The sequence below is a fragment of the Siphateles boraxobius genome, unplaced genomic scaffold (genome assembly GCF_051911475.1).
Source record: "Siphateles boraxobius isolate OS27281-9 unplaced genomic scaffold, OSU_SipBor_1 7, whole genome shotgun sequence".
Classification (NCBI taxonomy): Eukaryota; Metazoa; Chordata; class Actinopteri; order Cypriniformes; family Leuciscidae; genus Siphateles; species Siphateles boraxobius.
The window spans coordinates 22176801-22196830 of NW_027509197.1; the positions used below are offsets into that span (position 1 = coordinate 22176801).

General features: G+C 38.5%; 1 protein-coding gene across 1 annotated transcript; it reads right to left on the reverse strand.

The window, feature by feature from the left end:
* Positions 1-488: 488 nt before the first annotated feature.
* On the reverse strand, positions 489-19800 carry gtf2e1 (general transcription factor IIE, polypeptide 1, alpha). Its single transcript, XM_077217128.1, has 5 exons — positions 19714-19800; positions 18202-18796; positions 4612-4813; positions 2720-2952; positions 489-1707 (listed from the first exon to the last, which is right to left on the reverse strand). The coding sequence occupies exons 2-5, from the start codon at positions 18647-18649 to the stop codon at positions 1253-1255; spliced, it is 1338 nt and encodes a 445-aa protein (XP_077073243.1). The 5' UTR covers positions 18650-18796; positions 19714-19800; the 3' UTR covers positions 489-1252.
* Between the last annotated feature and the right edge of the window lie 230 nt (positions 19801-20030).

Here is a 20030-nt window from a genome sequence, read left to right on the forward strand (position 1 = left end):
ATTTTATTTCAAAGACTAAATTAGATTTTGAAACCCATAACTTCCAGTTCATAACCTTTAGACCGGCCCCCTACATTTAGACACACCTTCTGCTCTGATCTGCAGATACCCATAGTTGACTCCACAGTGCTGCACCTGTAATATGATGCGACAGCAGCACTGACAGTTTTCTGTCTGGCTGCGCATCTACGCACCACAGATTTTATCTCCCGCATCGTCTCATCCGAGCATCATCTCATGCAGCTGCACCAAAGCACATCCCCGGAGACTCTGTTCCCAATTCAATTACATGATCACACATAAGAGGTCAATTAAAAAAAAAATCGGAAACAGTCAATGAAAAAACCACCTGCTGTTCTAGACAAAATAAACACAGTAAAATGTAATATAACAGCAGGATTGTAGTTTATGAAGATCATCTTTTCATTCATATTCATCTTTGGGGTTGAGGTTGTTGCGTGTATGCACACACAGATTCATGAACAAACTGACGTTCTTACACAGCTTTTTATTACTATAAACAAACTTTCAACAAACTTGGAAAAAACCATACATTTATCCATTTACGGATAAACAAACTGAAGTAAGTAATGTCTACCGAGGCAGAAATCAGAGAAAAAAAAGTGCTAATTTCTGCTGTGAAAGGAAAGCAATCACTCTTAACAAACATATCTCCTCAAACCTCCATTTAATATCACATCAAGGCAGACAGTCGCCAAACAATCGCTTGTCTTTCAAACTGCAAATCCTGCTAAATACTGTTGGGGGAAAAAAGCCATGGAAAACAACACAAAAGCAAGAAGATCCGGAAATGTCTCTGTAGCTTTGAGCAAAACAAAGTCTGTGACTTTCTGTCATTCAAAAGTCAATCATATCAGAAAAGCCTCAGAAACCTTCGGTTTTCTTTTGAGTAAAACCGTCCTAGAGGTTACTGCAGCAACACTTATTTGTTTGAAAGTCTCTGAAAATGGCGAGACCACAATGTGTTTGCCAATGTATGATACTCTTGTTTACAACCGTAATACTGCAGTATAACTGGCACCAGAGAAGTTTTGTATATGAATATGACAGAGGGTTGACTAAAAAGAATGGTCAAAGGGTATAACACTACATTTCTCAGCTCTGGCACGCCGCACAACACCGTTTGAGATCAAGTGTGCAAAGGAGACAAAGTGTGCAAACTGCATCCTGTGAAAAAAGGGCATAAGCGAGATGCAGAAAGAACAATGTTATGCAGACAAACATGATGAACTCAGTAGTACATATCCTGGAAGAGATTCTGGCCCATCTCAATGTACGCCTCTTTCTCCTGGGCGCTCATCTGTTCCACCAGGTCGGGTCTCTGGCTTACTTCCCTGTAAGAGAAGGGTCTTCCCCCTACCATAACCACAGGGTCATCCCCGACCTCCTCAAACTCATCATCATCTTCGTCTTCATCCTCTTGTTTTCCTGGCCGCAGAGCTGTAGCATTGTGCGCCATGTGGGTTGGAGCCTGGGGTAAAGAGTCCTCATCCGATTCGCTGGTATCGCTGTCAGAGTCGCTGGCGTTGGCCACTGGAACGGTCGGTCTGGAGACGACGGCACCTCCTGGACCGACTCCGCTCCTCTTCTCATGAATGAGTAAAGCCTGCATTACCTCCTCATTCTCATCCTGTGCGGCTCCTCTTCCAGCCATGCCCTCCTGGCTTTCTATAGGGTCCTCGCCAGCTAGTGTGAAAAAATTTGAGGAAAAAGAAGAATAAAAAACCCACAGCAAATTCAGATGCAATCTTTTTTCTTTCTTTTTTTTTTACTTTCCACATTTTTTAACCACAAATGTGCAATTCTTTCTTTTCTAAAGCCATACTATAGCTTTATATAAGGAACAGGCCATAATTTAAGTTATTTTATGATGACAATCTTTCCTTCCATCCTAGTTCTCAAATTCCACTCACACTTCCATACATTCAAACCTATTAATGATTACAATTCCAAGAATAATTGAAGTTTACATTGGGTTTCTTTTCAGCCTTCTTTAATGGTGTTAAATATGCAAAATGTATATTTTTGATCATATCATGATTTGAGTGGTTGGAAGTCAAGACTTAGAGAACAACAACTTTAAATCTGTATATTTCTCACAGAAAGCTATTTTATGGCTATTGAAGACTTGACAGTTGTCATGTCAAGCCGCGCAGCAACAGCTTGAGTCTGTCTACACTGGACGTGATAAAGCAGACTGTTGCAAATCTATTTGCCCTACATGTCAGAAGTAGCGCAAGCTCGGAGTACATCAGAAATAGAAAGGGGCATCAGTTTACATTTGGGAATTTGTCGTGTCCGTGTAGACAGCATCACTGATTATAATGGGTTCTATTTGCTTTTGTCATGTTGCCTTGCGCTGCTCGTGTCTGCTGTAGACATGGTGTAACACAAACTCATCCCAAACAGACCTCTATTGGGCAGTCATTGTATTAAAAGAGCAGCTTGGATACTCCACTATATCTCTTTTTGTGTTACACAGAAAATCTAAGATGTTTAGAGTGACAATAACGTGAAATATCCCTTTCAACCAAATTAAGCCCTCACCCTTATACCAAGTTTGACTAGGTATTCAGACCAACGAGGAATATGAACAAAAAATAAGCAGGAAAATCATGAAATTCATAAAAACAGTGTTAATATGTATGCACCAGAAAGAATGCTTTCATAATGATACAATATATTTAATGTGACTCACAGTTCTTCAGAGCATCCGTATCGCTGTACGCCCCCTGCACTGTGCTTTCCGTCAGCCATACGGGCCTCTCTTTGGGGACTTTGCCTTCAGCGGTCTGACCAGGCTGAGACTCCTGGTCTTCCATGCTGATGACCACATTCTGCGTGTAGAGGTCATACGACGAGCCTTTGGTTTTCCATGTTTCTCGATCAGCCCCTGCAGCTGCTGCTGCAGACTGGGCGGCCCGCTCCCGACTGTGAAAAATAGCAAAGGTGATTACTAAAGAGTTATGTTGATATAACATAAACCTGACTTACTCACCTAAAGGATTATTAGGAACACCATACTAATATTGTGTTTGACCCCCTTTCGCCTTCAGAACTGCCTTAATTCTACGTGGCATTGGTTCAACAAGGTGCTGAAAGCATTCTTTAGAAATGTTGGCCCATATTGATAGGATAGCATCTCGCAGTTGACGGAGATTTGTGGGATGCACATCCAGGGCACGAAACTCCCGTTCCATCACATACCAAAGATGCGCTATTGGGTTGAGATCTGGTGACTGTGGGGGCCATTTTAGTACAGTGAACTCATTGTCATGTTCAAGAAACCAATTTGAAATGAATCGAGCTTTGTGAAATGGTGCATTATCCTGATGGAAGTAGCCATCAGAGGATGGGTACATGGTGGCCATAAAGGGATGGACATGGTCAGAAACAATGCTCAGGTAGGCAGAGGCATTTAAACGATGCCCAATTGGCACTAAGGGGCCTAAAGTGTGCCAAGAAAACATCCCCCACACCATTACACCAGCACCACCAGCCTGCACAGTGGTAACATGGTAACAAGGCATGATGGATCCATGTTCTCATTCTGTTTACGCCAAATTCTGACTCTACCATCTGAATGTCTCAACAGAAATCGAGACTCATCAGACCAGGCAACATTTTTTTTCCAGTCTTCAACTGTCCAATTTTGGTGAGCTCTTGCAAATTGTAGCCTCTTTTCCCTATTTGTAGTGGAGATGAGTGGTACCCGGTGGGGTCTTCTGCTGTTGTAGCCCATCCGCTTCAAGGTTGTGCGTGTTGTGGCTTCACAAATGCTTTGCTGCATACCTCCGTTTTAACGAGTGGTTATTTCAGTCAAAGTTGCTCTTCTATCAGCTTGAATCAGTCGGCCTATTCTCCTCTGACCTCTAGCATCAACAAGGCATTTTCGCCCACAGGCCTGCCGCATAGGCGCATACTGGATGTTTTTCCCTTTTCACACCATTCTTTGTAAACCCTAGAAATGGTTGTGCGTGAAAATCCCAGTAACTGAGCAGATTGTGAAATACTCACACAGGCCCGTCTGGCACCAACAACCATGCCACGCTCAAAATTGCTTAAATCACCTTTCTTTCCCGTTCTGACATTCAGTTTGGAGTTCAGGAGATTGTCTTGACCAGGACAACACCCCTAAATGCATTGAAGCAACTGCCATGTGATTGGTTGATTAGATAATTGCATTTATGAAAATGGAACCGGTTTTCCTAATAATCCTTTAGGTGAGTGTATATTGGGCACCGTTTATGACATTTTTTTGAAATTAGTATCCACTGTAAGTTGAAAAATGCATCAAAGCAGATGATAATGAAGTCTCTTCTATTCGGTTCAAAATAAAATGGTCTATTTTTGGGATGTTTTAGTATGCTTAATATTTCTATTTAGCATAATTTTTTTCAGTTTTAGTTTTTAGTACTTCAACTTATTTTATTTCAGTTAGTTGTCAATGCAACATTTCTATTTTTCATCTAATATTTATATTTTATTTTAGATTTATTTCAAATAACAATAAAGAAATCATTCAAATAGTTTTAGTTAACTATAACAAAAGTCTTCTGCATATAACTGGCCACTGAACTCTGTGCTGACCTCTGTTTCAGGGCTGGGATTTCTGACGGTTCGGGCTCCAGAAGGTCATGAGATAAGTTGATGTTCTCCGTCTCTCGTAACAATACATAGATGGGCTCAATCTGCTCATTAAATCGTGCCACCAGAGTGCGGGCATCTTTCTTTGGCACAGCCGATTCGTCTTCCTCTACTTCTGTTTGACAGAAGGTACAACGGAATGTTCCTGTGTTTGAGAGGAAAAAGTCTTAAATACAAAATATCAAGTGTTGAAACAGTAACAGTGTTCATCATCCATGAGTGTTAACCACCACAACTACCCCATCCACGATGTTTGGTTCCTCTGGGTAACTCAGTTTAGAAGTAGGAGCCTAGAAAATCTTTTCCTGTCAAGCGGCTCCAAATTTCCAGTTCCCTGTTAGCCAGGGGCTCCAAATTCTAGGATTCCACATCCCCTTTTCAGAAATGGTTCCAATTGCGGAGCTGGAGCCAGTGCACAATCTGGCCCCCATCCTTCCAGTTCCAGCCTATCAAACCTGCTGGACTCAAACCAAGGACCACTAATGTCAGTGGCAAGGGGGGTATCTCCTTGGTCTGCAATTGGCACCATTTCTGTGGGAAAAGGGGACGTGGAATCCTAGAATTTGGAGCCCCTGGTTAAAAGGGAACTGGAGATTTGGAGCCGCTTGACAGGAAAAGATTTTCTAGGCTCCTACTTCTAAACTGAGTTACCCAAAGGCACCTAACATCGTGGATGGGGTCGTTGTGGTGGTTAACGCCGAGGGATGATGCACTGTTTCTGTTTCAACTTCGCCATACAAAGTTTTCAAACCAACAAAACAGTCTGGCTAAACAAGACCGTTCCCATTATAATTGACAATATGTGTATACTTGAATGGGTCAATACTGACAATTGAGTCTAAAATAAAATAAAATATTTTACAAATACAATATAGTTCAAATATACTATAGTTGGAATTATTATTTTTTTTTAATGCTTGAAATAAGTCTCTTATGCTCACCAAAGCTGAATTTATTTGAATATTTTAAAACACAGTAAGGTAACACTTTATTTTGATGGTCCACTTTAGACATTCTACTAACTACAAGTAACTTTGCAAGTACATTTCAACTTATTTTACTAACCCTAACTCTATTAACAGTAAAGTAATACTCTGAGAGCTAATTGGCATGTAGTTGCAAAGTTATTTATAGTGTTTACCATGGTCTGTCTGAATACTCAATTCTGATTGGCTGGAAGGTGTGCAGTAAAACCATTTAGTTCCTAGTTAGTTTAATCACTGTTCTATATTAATGCGTTGTTTTCATTGAAGCGCACACACACACAGAGCGGAGATCGTGCTGTGCACACAGAAACATTTAAGAGCATAGAAACTTATCAACGCTGCCCTGTGACTTTTAGTAATAAAATAGCTTCGCTACTGAATCTCTACATTATATTTCTCACCAAAGAGGGGGTTACATAATTGTTTTGAAGTAATTAAACTCACAGCTTCGTTGTTAATAGAGAGAGATGCTGAACAGATGCAGATACAAGTCTCTCTCTCTATGTATAATTAATTAAAATAAATGTAATCTTACTCACTACTTTATCTCAGTGTCTGATTCAAAGCTTGCAGAATCCTAGATCTAACGAGCCGTAACTGATGAAAATTACCGTCAATTTTACCCTTCCAGTCAAATATTGCGCTGCAAACATTAATAACAGATTTAAGTTGTCAATGCTGGCAAATGACTATGGTATTGCGGGATAATCCACGGCTAGCTCTGCATTAAACGATTTAAATAAACTTCGCTCAGGCAACCACCCTCCGCTTTGCATCGGACAAAATGAGAAATGCATATATATTAAGAGTAAAAGGTTGTGGCCTAATTACATTTACAATTCAATGCCATCTAGAGGATGGAGCCAAACCCTGCTGACTATCTAATATTATTGAAAGACGAAGAACAATCACAGACACAAGGACAAACATACACAAACACACACATAGCTCCAGCCCCAGCATTCACTAGCGGTTCCACAGCAAGCGAATCTGGTCTGGTTTGCCATCTGCTGCTGAAGTTATTTACAGCCTTCTGATAAGAACACACACAGCAGGGCCCGGTGTATGACTGTGTGGTGTACACCGATTACTCGCTGAATATACAATACACGCCTTGATATATTTTACAAATGTGTGCATTTAGCATTTAATGGTCAGTCACAGATGGTGCTGATATCGTGAGCTACTTTTAATTGTAGCTTTTTACTTATAATGTCATTCTACTCATGTTCATACTTTGATATCACAAACACACACACACCAGCAATATGTATTTTACGCTGAAATAATCTCATGTTGTTGTGCTGAGTGCATGAAGGCTTCCGATTTTCTGGCCTTGAGGGGAATCGAACGAGTAAACGATTCACCGCAATTTCCATTTAAAAAGCTTTGCTGGAAAGTTGACAACAAAATCTGTGAAAGCGCTACTGAAAAACAATCACCTCCAGCTAGGCCCTTTTACTACAGATGTCTTCTCTGTCAATACAGGAGTGGAGGGCAAAAAAGAAAACAATTTGATGAGCACAAAGAGAGAGAGGCTGTTAAAAAGAAAAGAAATAACATTCAGGTGAAGGGAAGATAAAAAAAAACAAAGTCTTCATCACATTTGACAGAGCTCCAGAGGAAATATTGACAAGCCCTGAGCGCAGGGAACATTTTACCGCAGCCCTCCTGGTCAGTCAGTCTGTCTGCATGTCCTCACACAGAAAAGGAATGAAAAAGCACAAGCGATAAAGAATGCAGAGATAACAGGCTGCATTTTAAATGTCTAAATAAAGATGAGGCGATATCAAGACGCATTTTTAAAAACCCTTGCAAACATCATGTAGTGAATGAATGAGCGCTTAAAACAGCAGATGTATTCAGGACCATTTGTTTTGAATGCATTCCACAGCAGTGCCTTTACATTGTTTTTCCTATGTAAACATGCACTAGCTTGACGAGTTTGACCGCTGCACTCGCTTTTTCAGTGTCTTTCACATAACAAAGGGATTCTAAAAACACAGTGCTCAAGTTAACATAAGTTCAACATTTAGGGTGTGTTCACACTTGTAGTTCGGTTAACTTGGTTATGTTGGTCTGGACCAAAATAAACACAAATCGATCTCTGGACTGCGTAGTTGTGGCTCTGGTCTCGGTTTGCACTTAGAATATTGAGTACTGTAACGTCTGAAGAAAGACAGACAAGGGAGGCTCCGTTTCTGCACTTTTTAAAGGAACGCAAGAACAACTGTACACAAACGCACCAGCCTGACTCACTCGCTCGTTTCTCTCTACCCGGCCTTTTTCGAACTCACCGCCTTTGAAAACATCCTGTAAGTTTCAGAAATCAAAACTTCCTCATTAGTTTAAAAAACGTTTTTATTAAAACGAAAGCTCAACAAAAAAAAAGACTTGTTTCGGATTTTGTCACATTATGACGTAATAGTGTGACGAAAGATCACCTTTGCAGTATCAGATCAACCTACTTCTACATCACATCTTTGGCCCCACCCACTGGCACGTTAGTCAGACAAGAAGAATAGAAAAGAGATAGAGGATCACTGGAATAAATTCACAATACCTTTCAAAAAAATCTTAATGCTAGGAAAGTGTTTCATTATTTATTGCATGTTAAATGGAGGGAAGCAAAATAATCACTGACCAACAGCTGCAGATAAAGGGAAGTTATACTAAAATAGTAATAAATAAAATACTAGTATATAAAATAAAAGGTATCTGTTTTCCTTCCCATGTCATTGGAGGCTTCCCCGCCAACAGTAATCTGTAGAGATATTAAATCCAAAGCCCTGGACAATTAGTAATATGACATATGCACACACTCCGGTTGTCATCTTTGTTTTTAGGCAAAGTGTGCATCAGGCCAGCACATGCGCACATTGTCGCAGTGATCTAAAGGAACATGATGGCGCAGCGCTGTTAGCGTGTAGGCATACATTAAGGCTTCTGTCGGTGAGAAGTGGGCTGGTGTCTTTGTGTTGATAGTTTTTGTATTATCTATGAGATATGAATAAGTCTGGCTTAAATTACATAGCACTCTCACCAGTGATTCAGAGCTCTTTTGAAAGCAGGACGGCGCTTTGTTCATTTGTCTAAGCCAAAGAACAAAAGGACTTTGTGATCATCCCTTAAAAGATGAATACAGCATCAATTCAGCATTTGAGAGAGGATAAAGTTTTGGCTGTCCAATAGTGACAAATGTACCACATTGATTCCAATTACAGCAGAGATAAAGCAATAATAATAATTAAAATAAAAATACAGTTTTCTTCTTTGAAGAACTGTATATAAAGAAATGTTCTGGATTCAATATAAGTTAAGATCTATAGACAGTACTTAAACCCCATCCAGAAAGGATTAGTTTATCAGAACATCTGGAATGATCATCAGCAATTTGCACTGGATAAGCAGTGTCTATATTTATGCAAAACCTTTCTTCATGCTGACTACATTCAAAATCTTACATTAAGACGCTGCTCATTACAGTATTGCCCATTTTGAAAAGTACAGTATTCCATTTTTTCACTACTCCTCCTTCAAATTTTTCTCCAATTCTTACAAAAATGGATGAGTATTCCAGAACCAAGCATACAGATTTTTACAGATTCGGATGAACCATTAGGCCGCCATTTTAAATTTTGTAATAAATTGCAATATATTTTAAACAATTTGACATATCGGCATACAATTTGGTAGGTATGATCATCAGGCACAAGATCCTCCACAAATCGTTCTAATATGCCATGATTTTTTGATTTTTTTGGTAAGATTAACATAAAAAAAGATAAATTAATACTTTTATTCAAGCAGGGCTCGACATTAAGGCTTGTCCGCTTGTCCGGGACAAGTGGATTTTTTGTAGGACAAGTAGAAGAGAAAATTAGTTGTCCGACCGGACAAGTTAAATTTCAAACAAAATAAAATGCCATGTTACTTCACGTTATGTGCCACTCGTTACGTCTATTTTACAGATTTAATTTTACAGATTTGAAACGAAGACATGTCCTGAATGTGAATGGCCTGTGAATGTCCTGAATGTGACTCGCAGAAAGACGCGCACCAGTATGATGCGCATGCACAGACCGCGCGCCAGAATACAGTTCTCTTTCGCGCTTGAACGAACATCAACACACACAATTAAGCCAAAATGTCATTTGTTGAGTATCTTCATAACACAAGAGCAGTCTTATGATGGACATAAAGAGTTGTGACTCATGAGAGAATGAGGCGCGTGTGAGATCCGCGTCTCTGTCCACAGCGGCTGCTCTTAAAGGGCCAGCTACCAATAAAGTGTTCTGTCAGTAAAGTTAATGAAAGAACAAAGGGAACAGAGAAAATTACTCACTGCTCTTGACTAAAGAACTTGTGTAGCTTTAATAAGGAGTAGTCTATATATAATTTATAATTTATGCTGCGCAGACTGTTTGATAACTTTATTCAATTTCTGTATATGTCCTACCTGTTAGACAGTTCATTTTTATCCAAACATCAATGGCTTATTGATCATTATAGGTGTTATCAATCATTTAGTTGTTATTGCTAATTTCAGAATTATCACTAATCTGTGTGTGCATTTGGTTTAGAACCAAACAAGTTGACTCATGAAACCATTTGTTTATTATATCGCAATCGCATATCACAACCGCAATATTGATCTCAATAATAGGAATATGACATTTTCCCCAAATCGTGCAGCCCTAGATAAAATTATAAATCTTTACCCGGACAAGTGACTTTTGTGCATGGACAAGTGAAACATAAATTTACTTGTCCGAAGGACAAGTGCCTCAAAAAGTTAATGTCAAGCCCTGTTCAAGCATGCATTAAATTAATCAAAAGTGACATTGAAGACATTTATATTGTTATAAAAGATTTCTATTTAATAAATATATTGGGTTCAGATCTAATTTCTAAATTCAGATTTATAAGAACATTCTTTCCAGATCGTTTCAGTGGTTCATCAAGTCGTGACATGTTGAAATGCACTTATACCACAGCTTTGCAGTCCTTTATATGATCCACGCCATGTAAGATTGATCGGGTCGTATTTCTGTAGTTCTAATGAGACATAAGAAAACTACTAATTTGACTTGCTTTACGGCAAGCGTTTCAATTGCTACAATTGCTCGTTTGTGATGTCGCAATACATCATACTTTCATAAAATCATGCATAATACTCTACTTTGTCTGTGGCCATTGTTGATTCCAAAGCCGGTGCTGGATAAACAGCGAGCGTGCGCGTGCGACAGTATGCTGCGGTAGGCTAAATTATTTACGACAGTGGTAATGGACAATTACGCTTCCAACCTGTAGGGGGACCGCAGAGGAAAAGTTCCTTGGTGTTGCTTTAAGAAACACCATTCTTACTATCAATGTTGAAACAGATATGCTGCTTAATATTTTTGTAAAAACGGATATATTTTCAAGATTCTTTGATGAATGTAAATTTTAGAATAAAAGCATTTATTTAAAATCGAAATGTCCCTCTTAATCATTTTAATTCCTTCCTTGCTGAATAAAATAATTTGAACAACTAATTTTATGCAATTTTGCAAGTTCAATAATTCTAAATAAACAAAATTATCTGTACTAGGTTCAAGGTTGCATAGCATGTATTTTTAAATAAAGTGCTCACTGAATAAAGATCTCTGTTGTGAAGTACATCTTTTAATTTCCTGGTCTCCTTCTATTGGTCAACATACACTTCCGAACTATAGAAACAAAATTTATGATTTTTAATGATATTGATACCGATACCTTGACTTTGACACCGGTTTCTGAACGATACTTTTTTTGATACCAATTTTATGAAATCCCTTTTAACAAGATTACATTACATATTACCTGTCACCGCATGTCATTCTCGGATAACCTAAATGGGCAAAAAGGCGGGATTAGCTGAGGTGATGTGACGGCTAACAGACTGAGACAGCAGCCAAACGGCTAGTGGTAACAGCAGCGGCAATCCACCTGTACTTCAAGGTTTAATATAATTTAAACGGATGAGTTATATATATATATATATATATATATATATGGGTCTATGGGATTGCAGTTTAAGTCACTTCCATACTGGATTCAAGAGAGAGACTGGAAGATTGCAGCTCGGTTTTTCTTTGATGCCTCGCCACAGCCAATCATGCTGCGTGCTTATTGTCTCACTGATGTTGACGAGACTAACCCCTTAGATATCGAAATTTGGTACCGAACAACAAGAGATTATTTGATACTTGATGGTATCAAGGCAATTTGGTCGATGCCTAAAAAGTATCAAACTCTATTCCCAGCCCTACTTGGAGACTGGAAATGAGATTGCTTTCTGACAGCAACAAAGAAAAAAAGACTGCATTGCGCTTTTGCCAATTATTGATAGGATGAAATAGCAGATGCCTAACGTAATACGAATCAGAAATTGAAATTCACAAATTGTTTAACTTCTGAAAATTGTGTGGTTACGGCCCTGCTATAAGCACATGTGCGACTCAGAAAGGAAGGACGACTACAGGGAGATAACAGAAATGAGACAGAGTGAGGACATGCCGAGATAGGATAAGCGAGTGCCTTATACCTGTGCAAGCCTGACCCTGTCAGATCTCCTTATCTCCCCTAACACATCGCCAATCAAAGAGATTTTCATAGTTCAATTTGTTTTGCTCAAGGAGGGGGACCTGGATGCGCTTGACCAATCAGATCAATACACTCTACTGTTCTAAGACACAGCTAAACCACCTAAGCATAAAAAGGCAGCACAGGGTGAAAACAGCCAATTCCAAAACATCCTGGTTTAAGCCTACTCGGAGGAGAAACAACACTGTGTATCATGAAACTCATATATTTATAAAATCCTTTCAAGTATACTGGTCCAGAAGAGAACATGGGAAACAAGTATGTGTATAATGGCAGGGTACACAGGGTTAGGTATCGTTGGCCGTTCCGTTCTTCTGCTCTATCCTTGCCAATCCTCCTGATGTGTATCCTAGCAACAGCTTTGCCTCTATGACTGCCAGTTTGCGCTCAGCAGAGGTGAGGGTGAACACGTGCCACCACTACCACGCGGTCTTTACCTGCCTTTCTACTATTCCTCAAACACTAATCACTCACCTGTCACTGCTCTCAGCCCTCCAACTCTCTCTCTTATTCCTGTCCATTCCTCTCATGTATCCATCACTCTCTGAAACACATGCTTTCTATACAGAAGAGTTCCTCCTGTCTATCGGGTACAAGATGCTTTTCGTATCCCCTATGCAATAACATACAAATGCAGGTAGAGCTCACACACATGAAAGAATGACATGAAGTCAGGGAGAGAGACAGGCAGAAGAGAAAGTTAAAGTTCATATTAAAGGAATATGGGTAAAATGTTCTTTGTACATCATCTGTGATATGCTGTTGATATTAATTTCAACTTCATAAATACACTTACAATGGAAGCATAGCAAGCAGCGTGGCCACTAATACATGTTTTTTTTTTCTCTTTAAGACCAGTACTGATATCTCAGAAAGGGTGGCTGAAGGCTGATATAATATATATTTTATAAATAAATATATAGTCACTAAGATTGCCTAACAGAATAGAATAGACAAAATTGCTCAGTTTAGAAGAACATTGAAATGGATTACACATTACAAATTAAGGCAGGGACGGTTTAGATTTTTCTAACCGCGGTTGAAAAGCAAGAAATTCCTGCGGTATAGCGGTAAACCGCTTTAAATAAACCCCCGTGAACTGGAGCTCGTCTCATAAATTAACCGAAACTCAGCGTATAGGCTTCTTGCCTCACAGACATGAGAAATAAATAGAAAGCTTGAAATGTCTAGCCTGGTTAAAACCAGACCATTCTCAGTTGTAACTGAGTTAGGGTCTGGCAAAGCGTCATAGACAAATCATTTCCAGAGGGGCGTCACCAACGGATGTCGCGGATAGACCTAAAACCAATCAGAGCGATGAAGGAGATGATGTATGCAGAGCGGTGGAGAAACTTCTCCGAGTGTTGTTCTTTGCTCGGTTTTTAACAAAAAGGAAACGTTCATATCGCTTAAAACAGACGCGATAGTTTAGAAGAGTGATGTTCGACGGCGGCATCCATCTTTGTAATGTAGCTACAAAATCTGCTTCAAAATCCCAGCGCTGTCGTCATCGTGTAAAGCCCGCCACAACGTTTCTGATTGGTGCCTCGATTTCCACGGATTGGAAATGGGTTTGAATGAGCTCTTTGCCAGACTAACTTTCAGAGCAAATCTAAATTTGCCGGAAGTTGTCTGGGTTTTCCCAGGCTATGAAATGTCTACTTTTAAACAAAATTCAAAATGAAATTATAAAATTGTACAGTAGCCTAGTCAGGTAAGGTCAGGTTTGCCGATGTGCGTTTTATTTAGGCTATTTATTTATTTATTTATTTTTGTGCCTGTGCGCCGATCGGAATTCTGGGGATACAACATAGCGAATAGGGAGTTTAGCCTTTAAATATTTTTGCTGCATTGGAGCAGTATCCTTTCTAGAACAGCCAAGAGCTTTCTAGCCTCACGGCAGCAGCGCCCATATACCTTAAAACAATCAGCGGATGGAAGGCGGGTGCGGTTTTGAAAATTGGTCAAAAAACACTTTGGTGCGGATGGATGATGAGTTTTGTGATGTGGTTGCGGATGAAATAATAGCCTATCCGCGCATCTCTAATACGCATGTAATGCTATTATGTGTCATGGAACATTGCGCTCCCCAACTCGCGAAAGGTTGGATAAGTTTTGTTTAGAAAACCTTGAATCCATGCAAGACACAATGTCATTAGACATAATTTATGTCATTAGAATCAATGAATCCATGTCATTAGACACAACGTGCACACATGTGAGGGCCAATGTCTTTTTTGTGGTGAAGACGGTGACGAGCTCAGACCTGCGGTAGGCGTCATGTGACCGCGGTATTGCAGTAACCGTCCCAGCCTTAATTACAATTTAACAAAATTCTCTTATTTTCCCACAAAACACTTACAGTGGTTGACCTTTATGTTTATGATGCACTGAAAAAAATAACTAATTAATTTGGGAATCAGATGAAACATTTTATATTGTCATTAAATGACAATACAAAATGTTTCATCTGATTCCCAAATTTTGTCATCACTCTGTATGGTTGATTCACTGAAAATTATCAGCTCTTAGGAATCACTGCACTGGTTGCACCGGCAATAGGCTACACAAAATACGTAATTTAATTTAAAATATGAAATAATACAAAATACAAAATTTTTAATATGGAATCATTTTACAGTGCACGTTAAACTGATTATGACCAGCTAAAGTAAACCTAATTACTTCTGCTTGATAACTGCGTGTGGATACCAGAAAAAGATATTATGACAACCACATAACAGTCTCTTTAACTCCTATTACACACATTTTATTACTGAAGATTTGCTTTAATATTTCTGCAGATTTCTGTTAAAGCCCTCTGGTTTCCTTGTCTGCCAGGCTTCCACTGTAAGTCCATTACTGTAAACATTTCCTGTTTGTTTATATACACTGATGTTTGAAAATAACCCAGAATAGCTATTCCTTTAAATTATGAAACCACATTAATGTCTTTTCATTTGGCCTAAGTATTTCCCCAAGTCAATACCCCAGACACTTTGCAAAATCTCTTTTAGGTTTGGGCCGATAGACGATGCCATCATCCATCGCAATGGCTGACAGACATCACGATGTTGAACTTGAGCCGCTGATGAGATGCAGCCTAAACGAAAATATCTAGTGGAAAATTAGAATGCTATGTTTTCTGTAGCCACTCCGAAGTCTCTTGCATTTTACAATGGGTGAATCTCCAGTTGTCACTGGTGATTGATTGCCCTTTGAACCTTTCTGGATCCGCCATCACATTGATAAGTTTAATTATATCAAGTGATGTGAGAAAAGGCTATAAATCTCCACCTCCAACAGAGGAATTAAAAACATTATTACAAGCTTACCATTTTGAATCGAGCTAAGGCAAGCAGATCGTTTTAAACACTGGCTGGTTATGTACTTGCTCAAATTTATTTTTGAAAATTTTTGACCCAAAAAAGTTACGGACAGGAGCTTTAAAGATTTTACAAATGTACTTAAACACACTTTCATGTGCATCAAAAAGAAATAAAAAAACGCATTGGAAGAACATGAAGGTAAGTCCCTGTATGTCAGATGTTATTGAGACCCTGCTGAGTCTTTAGTGTTCAGTGGTGTTGAGTCTGTTCAGTGTTTCAGATATGCTCTCATATATTTCCATTCTGAACACACAGGTTAGATGAATTATACATGACTCAAGACTGCTGGAATGGACCTCAATAAACACACACACAAAAACACCAAACAAAAACTTTGGTTTTTCTGGGTTCAGTCCATTATAAAAGCTTAAACATGGATGACTAGTAGTGCACTAAGCTTCACAAACACACCATCTCTGAAACCATTATAACGCTAGTCACGTCAGGAGCAGCACTTGTGTGTGTGTGTGTACTTCACTAAGTAAATAAATCAGCAGCTGTTGAAGTCAGAATTGTAAAACAGTATGAAAAGAAGCCGAAAGGCATGATGATGATGTCAATGCGGTATGCAAATCCTTAAAGCCGCCTCTATGAGATTACAGACTGTATATTTTTAAACCTATGAAAATAGTTTCATTTTCTTTCCTGTCTGTTATTACTGTCTGCAATCTGACGCAATTCAGCATCAGTCTCCAAGTGAGGTTCATTCAAATGTGTTGAATGCATTACAACTTTTGACCTCTGCTGCCATCATGTGTCTACATACAGTTCTGCCACTGTGTGGATCAAGCATCTTAACTGAATTAAGGACTCGTTAAAGGGATAGTTTACCCAAACATGAATTACTCACCCTCATGTCGTTCCGAACCCGTAAGACCTTCGTTCATCTTCGGAACACAAATGAAGATATTTTTGATGAAATCTGAGAGCTTTCTGTCCCTCCATTGACAGCAACGTCATTGCAACTTTCAAGGCCCAGAAAGGTAGTAAAAACATTGTTAAAATAGTCCATGTAACTACAGTGGTTCAACCTTAATATTATGAAGTGACGAGAATTCTTTTTGTGTGCAACCCACCCTCCCCCATAGTTTACACTATGTCAACAGCGTATGAGAATGACATAGGGGAGAAGAGATTGTTGAATAAAGTCATTATTTTAGGGGGTTTTTTGCACACAAAAAGTATTCTCATCGCTTCATTACATTAAGGTTGAACCACTGTAGTTACATGGACTATTTTAACAAAGTAGGGTTTTTACCACCTTTCTGGGCCTTGCAAGTTGTAACTGTCTCTTTTCAGAAAGCTCTCAGATTTCATCAAAAATATCTCATTTGTGTTCCGAAGATGAACGAAGGTCTTACAGGTTTGGAACGACATGAGATTGTGTAATTAATGACACAATTTTCATTTTTGGGTGAACTAACCCTTTAAGAGAAGATACCAGAGATCAAGCACAGACCTGTATTAGAAACATCTTTCCAATTTCTAATGTACATACATGGGGGTTTAGGATCTTCTAGATGAAATACACAATCCCCAGCTTTGAGATTAGATAGGTAGTAAGAAATTTAAGCAGGATTCTTCTTACAAAACCACACTTAAATTACGCAATTAAAATACAGATTATAAGCTTAAAACATTAGGGTATTGTCTACATGAAAACTCCAGTGAGCGCAAGTAACATTCTTCTTGATTGGAGAGCTTTTTCTAATTGATTTCAACATTATGATCACACAACTGTTGTACAATAATATATATTATAACTCCTTATTGCTCACTTACCCATCACCTAAAACATTTCAGAAAATATTTTTTGCTCCATGAAAATTATATTATTTTTTTAATGCTCACAAAGGCTGCATTTATTTGATAAAAAAAGCAGTAAAAACTGTAATATTGTGAAATACTATTAGATTTTAAAATACTGGTTTTATATTTTAATATACATTTAAAATGTAATTTATTCCTTTGATGGCAAAGCTGAATTTTTCTCCAGTGTCACATGATCCTCCAGAAATCATTCTAATATGGTAATTTGGTGCTCAGGAAACATTTTGCATTATTATCAATGTTAAACACTCTGCTGCTTAATATCTTTGCGGGAACCAAGAAATTATTTAGGATTAATGTGACGAATAGAAGAGTGTTAAAAGAACAGCAGTTATTTGAAATAGAAATTATTCTTTACTGGCACTTTTGATCCTTGATTTAAAAAACAACAACACAATTTCTTAAAAAAAAAAAATCATACTGAACCCAAACTTTTGAATGGTAGTGTACATGCAAATAAAGTTACGCAGTTCTGCCCCCTAATATAGCTGTAGTTTTTCCTATACCGTACATGTATGTACCATCATAAAGTCCCACCCTAATGCAAAATTAATTAAGTCTTTTAATAAAACATCCCAGAAGGAGAGCTTCGGCTTACATGTTTACAACATTCGAGCAACAGGAAAACCACAAATAAATACAATAATTCAGCTAATGTCCCACTACCCAACTCTGTCCTGCAGTTTACCTCTCATACTCACCAGTCATGGGGTCAAACAGCTGGTTGGCCTCAAGGTCAGTGAAAGTGTTCGTGCAACAGGGGCAGCGGAAGGAGGCTCTGTTAGTCGAGTCGCGTTCATCCGTCTCAATGCGTCTGCGCATGTGGTCCAGCTTGTACTTGACCACATTAACCAGCAGCCGGTAGTTAATGAAGTAGTAATTGTGCCGAGTCGTCTTGCCGTCAGGGGCTGTCTCCACGCGCATACGGCATTTGACAAACTTGTCAGCCTTGAGTGTGTTCAAAACTGAGCGCAGCTGCTTGCGGTCGAACTTGAGGAGCTCCAGCATGTCCTCTTCACGTACGCAGGGGTTCCTGATCAATACGTCCAGCGCAAGAGCGTGCTCAATGCCGTAGAAACCCCGGACAACTTGCTTGGCCAGACGTTTAAGAGAGGCAGGGACCTCTGTGAGCAGATCTGGCTCAGTCATGATGGAAGGGAGGGAACGATGGAGAGACAGCAAAAGCAGGAGAGGTGGAGGTATTTCAAGACAAAGAATGTGTACTTAAGAAGAACAGGAGTGGATTATAGGAAGGGTCAGTTCAGGTAGATGCCTTTGGGATACTACGAGGTAGGTCTGTAAAAAGAGGAAGAACAGGAAAAAAAAGAGATCATTTGAACATATGATCCAAAAACTGTATGTGCATCCAAATGTCAACAGTTCTATTATTATATTTGTTAGAGAAATGGTAGCAAAAACTGACACTTTACAGATGTTAACTTGCCTTGACCTGCAAATCTTATAAATGGGTATTTTTATAAAAATACTTTTTATATTTGTCAGAGAAAAAACATTTTTACTTTCTTATTTTCATGTAACTTCAAGACAGCTATAAACTCATAAACACATTTTATGCTGTAACAATGACATCTTTAATGCAATAAATTACTGATTTACTAATATTCATTATTATTTTATTGTTGATTGTTACTCCTTGTAACTAATGCCCCCACGAGCAGTCATTCTCACAATTTCAATCTATGATCAATCTATGTTAGCTAACTAGACAATATTACCTAAATGACATTCAAATCAGTACAATTCACAACGTTCAATTTGTTTGTCTGGGAGGCCATTTGTTGCTGATACAACATGCTATGCTGGACCAAGATAATCATCTAACTAAACATACAGAAAGCTAAGAACCACAAATGACTAGTTTGGACCAGCTAGAAACCATTAAAAGAACCAGAAGCTGTTTTTATATAAGTTTTCATATTAACAACAATGAATCATGTTAAAAGATAGCTTATAAACAACTGTAAGTGAGCTAATTTTAAGATTCACAACTACGTTATATAATAATCTGAAAGTAAGAAATAAATGCGCTGAATCTAACTAAAACCTAAAACTAAAATCTGACAGTACAGCTCACTTCAGTTTAATATTAGATTATCGAGATTCAGTAAATTGAAAAAGATGCCGTTATATTAACACCTCGAGTAAAACAAACAGCGTAAAAAGCTGAACGATAAGAAACAAACAGCTCAAACCTTAAATGTTCCTCCTGTTTTTGAACAGAACAAGTTTTCTAGTTCAACATCATGCTAACGATCTGCGGAAATGACGTACAGGATGTTGCTGAAAAGTAACTTATAATAATTACATAAAATGTTATTATTATGTATTAATTATTGAAATAAGTTAACATTTTAAATATATCAAATAAATGTTCGTATTTTAGGTCGAAAAATATTTAAATAAATAAACGTGGGGAAAAAACCCAACAACAAATATGTGTTAATTATTTCGCTGTGTCTCACTACCACTGTTTAATATACCGACCACCGGGATGCATGCAAAGTTTTAT

Coding starts and splice junctions, on each gene's coding strand:
- gtf2e1 (XM_077217128.1), bottom strand. CDS start 18,649: ATGACTGAGCCAGATCTGCTCACAGAGGTCCCTGCCTCTCTTAAACGT. Junction 4,814..18,201: donor GCTGTTTGACCCCATGACTG/GTGAGTATGAGA, acceptor TCTCAAACACAG/GAACATTCCGTTGTACCTTC. Junction 2,953..4,611: donor ATCCCAGCCCTGAAACAGAG/GTCAGCACAGAG, acceptor TATTTTTCACAG/TCGGGAGCGGGCCGCCCAGT.